Source organism: Diachasma alloeum, unplaced genomic scaffold (genome assembly GCF_001412515.2).
Source record: "Diachasma alloeum isolate Michigan unplaced genomic scaffold, Dall2.0 Dall_scaffold_00587, whole genome shotgun sequence".
Lineage (NCBI taxonomy): Eukaryota > Metazoa > Arthropoda > Insecta > Hymenoptera > Braconidae > Diachasma > Diachasma alloeum.
Genome location: NW_021680719.1, coordinates 56,858 through 64,916, shown reverse-complemented (window position 1 = coordinate 64,916; position 8,059 = coordinate 56,858). Strand labels below are relative to the sequence as shown.

The window sequence follows — 8,059 nt, the reverse complement described above, 5'->3', positions numbered from 1 at the left end:
ATATATATATATATATATATATATATATATATATATATATATATATGTGTGCAAAATTTTTCGTGCTTTCTATATTTTTGACATTTTTTTATAAATAATTCTAACCCCTTCAATTTCCTATTTCCGTTTTTTGTATCTCTTACATTGACGGGAGGGGTTGGAAAAATCCATATAGTACCCCTTATGCGAGACCATCAATTCACTAACGTGAAAAGCAAAACGATTTCTTCTGGTAATTTAGTAATTCAATTTTCAGTATCCAGATAACGCCTCCAATTTCATATGGAACTAGCTCAACGATCAGAGTTACACGAACAACCTTAAATTAGATCGTAGATAAGTAATAACCAAATCCGGCACTCGATACTCATGAAATGTTGTTCATCATATTTATTTAAGTGGTTAAATCAGACTGCTACCTGAAGCACGCGGAAGATGTGTCAATCTCCCCCACATCTTAATTTGTTCCCCTCATCTTTTGTGCTCTATTCCTAATATTCATCGCAACTTCAATGACGTTACAACAATGAATATGAGGAATTATAGTAAAGCCCAAATCATGACGTTATTCCTGAATATTTCATTCGAATTTTTCTCAAACACTCCGTGCACTAAAAATAAGCCCATCGGGTACATGTAGTGCATATATCTATAGTTACAGCTATGTTTATACAAATAAGCATACAAGGTATATAAAACACACTAGGAGCATATTGATTGTGTTGTAGGTATTTTATAGCTATAACTATATCTGTCTCTACATGCATTTAGCTGTATGATTCGGTAACTTGAAACGTTACATGGTTTTTTTGGAAGGGTTTGAAGCCATTGAAATGTTCGAGCATCTTCACCTCGAAATTCCTTCCATTCACCAATATACTTGTCATAAAAATTATAACAATTTCATCAATTTCCGTAATATTCCTTCTCAGGTGTGACGACAAGTTTAAGATTTCCCGGTCAACTGAATGCAGACCTGCGTAAGTTGTCAGTAAACATGGTGCCTTTTCCCCGTCTTCACTTCTTTGTGCCGGGTTTTGCACCCCTCACAGCCAGTTCCAGTCAGAGTTATCGTGCAATCTCAGTGGGCGAACTCACTCAACAAATGTTCGACTCCAAGAACATGATGACAGACTGCAATCCCAATCATGGCAAGTACTTAACAGTAGCCGCCATTTTCAGAGGGAAATTGTCTATGAAGGAGGTGGACGAGCACATGCTCAATGTCCAGAATAAAAACTCTGCTAAATTTGTGGAATGGATTCCCCAAAATATCAAAACAGCTGTCTGCGATATTCCACCCACTGGGATGTTGATGTCAGGTACTTTTCTGGGGAACACAACTTCGATTCAAGATCTGTTCAAAAGGATTTCCGAGCAATTCAACGCCATGTTTCGTCGCAGGGCTTTCCTCCATTGGTATACTGGAGAAGGAATGGATGAGATGGAATTTACTGAGGCTGAGTCGAATATGTCTGATCTGGTATCTGAATATCAGCAGTATCAAGAGGCTGACATTGATGAGGAAGTCTTTGTTCACGGAGACGGGGATGAAGACGACCAATACTCGGAGTAAACATTCCACGTATCGTATTAAATCTATTTATTGGGGGTAATTTCTTTTGGTCCAGGTGATGGATTGGCGAGAAAATTATCACTGCGGCAGTTAAGTGGCAAAACGTGATGAGTAATTGTTCTTCTTATGAAATTATCAGTTGGAATACCCCGGCACCTTCAAAATTATTGGATATTTCCCGAAAGCTTCGTTATAAACAAATGAACAGCACGAGGGATTTTTCTGCAAAACTTGACACACTGTTTTTTTTTGCGGGAAGCTTGAGGGAAATATCCGATGAATTTTGAAGGTCAAACGGTATTCGGAGGACAATTTCTTCAATTCTCATTTTGGCCGATCAGCGTGCGGTGCGGTGTCTTCTGTCAGGTGCGGTGCTCGAGGTTACGGGACATATTTCACCAAAATATGAGGAATATCTGTCAAATTTGTAGAAATCAATTGACAGGCTACAGAGAAATGATCAGTCTGATAACACGGTTCGATAAAAAAACCCTTGGTATTTGCCCGCAGGATGGAATCAAGTGCACTTTATAGATTTTGATATGTAGATTCAGGATCTGGCCTTGTTTTGTCTCTAACACGTCTAGTTTTTGAAAAAATAAATATTTAAGTCGCTGAAATGACCGAAAATGCACGTCTTTGACATTTAATAATCTGGTGATCAGGAAAACTTATAATCCAGCAAAAATTGAGAAAAAAATACAAAATTTAATGAACAAACTGGTGTCTCGGGATTTTCATTTGAATGGATGGAAACGGAATTAAAAAAATGTAATGAAAATGAATTTTCGGTACTTGTTAGGGTTATTGAGTGTTATTTGTTTTGTTCGATGTAGTTATCTAATGTCATAATAAATTAGGTTTAAAAATACTTGCTCATGGAACCAATACAAATATTGCAGAATATTAGATTAGGTTTTCATCCCCCTAGTCAAAAATACAGGAGCGTTTCAATTATAAAATAAATAAGTTTTATTTAATTTCAGAAAAGATTGAACGTTAAGTAACATGAAAATCAAATTCATTGCAATTGGAGAGAAAGTACATAAGAGATTTTTATTCGTCAATCACTTTGGATCGCCAGGGTGAAGTTGAATGAAATTTTCTCCATTTCCAAGCGCTCTACATGAGCTGTATTTTTGACTAGGGGGATGAAAACCTAATCTAATATTCTGCAATATTTGTATTGATTCCAGGAGCAAGTATATAACCTAATTCATTATGACATTCCATAACTACATCGTACAAAATAAAAAACACTCAATAACCCTAAAAAGTACCGAAAATTCATTTTCATTACTTTTTCTTATTCCGTTTCCATCCATTCAAATGAAAATCCCGAAACACCAATTTGTTCATTAGATTTTGTATTTTTTTCTCAATTTTTGCTGGATTATAACTTTTCCTGATCACCAGATTATTAAATGTTAAAAATGTGCATTTTCGGCCATTTCGAAAACTTAAATATTTATTTTTTCAAAAACTAGACGTGTTAGAGACAAAACAAGGCCAGATCCTGAATCTACGTATCAAAATTTATAAAGTGCAGTTGATTCCATCCTGCGGGCAAATACCAAGGGTTTTTTTTGTCGAATCGTATAATTTCTCTACAGCCGGGGAAATTATCAGTGTGAAACGTGTCACGTGTCCCCGAATACCGCACTCTGATTGGCCGAAATCAGAATTGAGGAAATTGTCTGAATTATTTTTTAAATTTTTATTTCGACTAATCAGAGTCCTGTATCCAGGGTCACGTAACACGCTTCATACTGATAATTTTCATGTAGTTTATCAATTGTTTTCTAGGAATTAGGTAAATATTTCTCACATTCTCGTGGAATATGTTACGTTATCCCGAATTACAGTAATCGTCCAAAATCAGAATGTAAGTAATAATCCTCCGAATACTTCTCGACCTTCGAAACTCATCGGATATTTCCCTCAACTATTCCTGCATATCAACAATTGAGATAAGTTTTATAACAAAACTTTTCGCGCTTCACGCTGGGGATTTTAATTTGCAAAACAGATTCTTCTTGCTGATGTACAACGAAGTGATTTGGAAATGTCAGATAATTTTCTAGATCTTAGCGTATCACGTATAAAAAAATCTTATAGAATTTCCTATAGAATTTCGTATAGGATATCCTACAGGATTTCCTATAGGAAATCCTATGGAGAATTCAAACATTTTCTATAGGATTTTTCCGGTGGGATTTCCTATAGGATTTCCTAAAGAATTTTTTATAGGATTTCCTATAGAATTCACTATAGGGGTTTCTATAGAAAGTAACACACAAAATTGAGACTCGAAACCAATCAGTCACAAGGGTCAGAATTGGGGTCATAAATCTGATAGGAAATTCTATAGGGAATTCTATAGGAAATCCTATCAGAAAAATCCTATAGGAAATGTTCAAATCCTATAGCATTCTTTCATACGTGATATAGAGCCGAAAAATGATTTAGAGGAAAATTCCAACATGCATTGGAAGTTCTTGTCAGTTGTAATAGTGTCTCAATCTCAGAAGTCAATGTGCAATCTAAAAGAATGTCAAAATTAAGTGAAATTTCCTCACTTTACTCCAGTATTATTTCCGGTTTATTATCAAACAAATGGGAGAATGTGTCAGAACGCTGAGAAGAATATTTTATTTGTTCATTTATATATATCGTCAGATAAGGATGGAATTTAATTAAATTTTTGAAAATCGTACTTTTTAGAGAATTGCTGAAATTGTATTTTGTATGAATTAGAGAAAAAAAGAAAATTTAAAGTAGTAAAGGGAGTTGTTTACAAATTTGATTAATTTCATCTCGAGATTATTAACAAGAATGAATGAAGTTTGTATAAAATATTGCAGGAATAATTAGTGTATTCATTCCGGCTTTATGTTTTATTTATTATCACTCACTCAGTCACAAAATTCATGAGACAAATTGAAGTTTTCACGAGATTGTCACTTAAGCGTGAACTTCGCTTCAGATTATCTGCGCGTAATTACATATTATTCGTAAGTGATATTCCATGTATTTAAAAAAAAATTAAGAAATAAAATATATTTTTGTCATAAGAATTGCAAAAATTGGTATAAAATCCTGCCCAATTATTTCTTGAGTATCCGAATATTTTCAAAAAATGTAAATGTGATGACTTTATTGATCAACTTTTAAAGTTATGCTACCTACTCTGTAGAAGAAAGGATCCACACTGAGCAGTTATTACATAGCTAAATTCGTGGAGATGGGAACATGCTAATATAATAATATAATTACCTCAGAATTATTCTAATTGTGACTTACAGTAAAACACAGCTACTCTTAACGTAATAACATGAAAATCTACATAACATGAAAATAATAGTTTAACACAAATGATATTTTTTTTAAAATTCCGTGTTGATTTTTTAAACATGATGAGTAAATGAATCTTTCTATATTTTTCATATATATGCTTCTAATAGCTTCTTTTCCTTATCAATACTAGTCCTCTGGGCAATGATATGCATCACTATATGGGCAATTTGATTTCAAGTTTAAAAATCTGCCAGATAGAACCACACGTTTCCCTAGAACTTTTCGTCCGGTGGAGATGATTGACGAGATAAAAATACTAGAAGATTATTGAAACGAATGATATTCATTCCAAAATTTATTGCGACCAATCATTCTTTATAGAATCAAATAATGCTAGATAATTAAATTTTAATATCATTCCTGTAATTTTCGGTAATCTTAGAAGCGATCTTAATCTAATTACCTAATTTTCTTGCCTTTTAAAATAAAAAATTCGGACTGAAACCAAAAATCGTACGCAATGGAGATTAGTCAACTTCCAATTTTCTGAAAGAACCAGAGATGCCATGGATCGTTCCATCATTGCTCCCCACATTTGCACATCCAAATCCTTGTTTTAACGCTGAAACTGCGCCTTCCCGTGCCTTTTCAGAGTACAAATGGAGGTGAACGTTCATGTTGTCATGGGAGAGGAGACGTGGGGTGAGCTGGAGCAATTCTTTCCGCCAGAGTTCTGAGAAAAGAGAAGTTTTGTTCTCAATTCCACTTTCATTAGAGTGTTTTGTTAATTATTCGAGTATCTTGAATGAGCAATTTCACGTGAAATCCGAAATGAAAACAATGTTATATTTCCCATTGTCTTGCCGATTTTTTTTTAGAAAGGGTACATGAGATCAAGCTCTCATAAATTTTTTAGAGCGATTCGTTGTTTTCTAGCGAGTCATGATTTTTCAAAAAATTTCACTTTTTTCACTTGAATTTTGATTGATAAAAAGGCGAAATAGTTGAAGTTAATTAGTAGGAATCGAATTTTTGTTTTCCCACATTGAAAGCTAATTGAAACAGCAGGATTGAACTCAATTTATTCAATTTTTAGAACCGTTATGACAAAATCAAATTTTTGTTTCAATCTGCAATTGCTCGACAACTTAATTGTTTTTATCTGAAATTTTAGGGGTAACTTGGGGACATAATTCCCGATATTTTCACCAAAGCATAATAATTATTTTACAGTCGTTCTTCGTTAAAGGAGTAATTATTTTTCGAAAAAAAAATTTTTGGTAGCAATGCGTAAATGACAAAGAACAAAAATTTCATAACTAATAATAGTTGAAAAAATGACTTATTTCAAACCATATTCTACTTCGAAAAATATAACTATCCACCCGATCGTTACGGTGAGGGAGAGGACACTTAAGAATCCTGACTTATTTGATAATCAATTAATTTTAGACGGATTGCCTTTTCTAATCATTTTGGAATAATTAAAGTGTTGGTTTTTTACTTTTTCTATGTTGTTGCCTCACATACAATGTTGAACCAACTTGTGGAGACAACTTTTTCCTCAATAAGTAATTCATAGGAAAACGCAAGCCCAAATGGCAACATCCAAGTGGCTTCGAATGAGGTGGCACTAAAAAAAAAGAATAACTAAGAAACTCACTAAGAAAAAAAAATTACGTTTACCAAGTATATATTTACTAGAAGAAAGTATTTATTTTATCAATTACGTATATCACCAGTCGAGTCATTCCTAGGCAAGTCTGATTCGGTTTCAATTATCACAATCATGTTGCTTTAGAGCTACTTTATACTTTAGAGTATAAGTATGTTATACATGAACTTGGATGAACTCCTCCAATGATTATCTATTTTTCCTAAATTTCTTATGTTCTACAAAGAAGAACTTCGATTATTTTTGAATGATGATAATTATTGAGGTATTTCACTCAACGTCATAACTAATTGTCATAATTGAAACCTAATGAGGATTGCCTGAGAATGACTGGAGAAATACGTTATTTAAAGAAATAAATACTTCTCTGAAGTAAATGGATACTTATAAAATTTTTTAGTCTCAGTGCGGGAATGATAGTCGGTAGAGCCTTAAGTTCCATTTCATTCGAAGCCATTTTGATGTTGCCATGGGGGCCTGCGTTTTCATATGAATTCCCTGTTGAGAAAAAAATTGTTTCCGCAAATTGTTTCAACATTTTATGTGAGGCGACAATATTCAAAAAGTCAAAAACCAACACTTTCTTAATTACAAAACGATTAGAAAATGCACTCCGCCGTAAATTCATTGATTATCTAATAATTCAGGATTCTTAAGTGTCCCTTCCCTCACTGTATCCTTCAGATGCATAGTTATATGTTCTGAAGTGAAACATGGCTTGAAATAAGACACTTTTTCAACTATTACTACTCATAAAATTTTCTTTCTCTGTCATTAGGTATTGTTCCCGGAAAAAATTGAAAAAACCACTCGCTTAACGAAGAACGACTGCAAAATAATTATTGTCCTCTGGTGAAAATATCGGTAATTATGTCCCCAAGTTACCAAAAAAATATCAGATAAAAAAAAAAGTTTTCGAGTAATTGTAGATTGAAACAAAAAATTGATTTTGCTGGAACGGCTCTAAAAATTGAATTAATGGAATTCAATTGTACTCATTGTGAAGCTTTTTCAATTGCCTTCCAATGAATGAAACCAAAAATTGTATTCCTAATGGTTAAATTAAATTCTTTCACCTTTTTCTCAAATAATCAAAATTCAAGTGAAAAAAGTGAAACTATTTGAAAAATCATAACTCGCTGAAAAAACATCGAATCGCTGTACAAATTTAATTAGAGCTTGGTTTTATGTAATCTTTCTAAGAAAACGGGTAGATAATCGGAAACATGAAATTTTTTTCATTTCGGATTTGACGTGGAATTGTTCGAATATGAGTGATTTTATAACGGAGTATGTAACTGAAAAAATTTGCAAAATGAAGAAATTCTGACATATTTTTTCTCATCACAATAACTAGTAGAAGGTATCAGTTTAGGGCCGGTTTGTTCATGTTCCTTTCTCCTCTAAAGGCCTGTTTTGCAAAAGGAGCCCCAAACTCCATGTGTTTAGCAAACGGTCCATTGAAATAACACATGGAGCCCTCTGGCGAAACGGATGATTGGGCTTTTGTT

General features: G+C 33.4%; 2 protein-coding genes across 2 annotated transcripts in view; one reads left to right on the top strand and one right to left on the bottom strand.

Moving 5' to 3' along the window:
• The window catches only part of LOC107043486 (tubulin beta chain), a 6,157-nt gene extending 2,412 nt beyond the window's left edge, over positions 1-3,745 (top strand). Inside the window, exon 5 of the mRNA XM_015265020.1 lies at positions 933-3,745. Within this exon, the coding sequence (XP_015120506.1) occupies positions 933-1,576 (644 nt within the window). The 3' untranslated portion in view covers positions 1,577-3,745. The remainder of the gene's footprint in view (positions 1-932) is intronic.
• Positions 3,746-4,421: 676 nt separating this feature from the next.
• Positions 4,422-8,059, bottom strand: part of LOC107043484 (alpha-tocopherol transfer protein-like) — a 34,216-nt gene continuing 30,578 nt past the window's right edge. Inside the window, exon 6 of the mRNA XM_015265019.1 lies at positions 4,422-5,606. Within this exon, the coding sequence (XP_015120505.1) occupies positions 5,401-5,606 (206 nt within the window). The 3' untranslated portion in view covers positions 4,422-5,400. The remainder of the gene's footprint in view (positions 5,607-8,059) is intronic.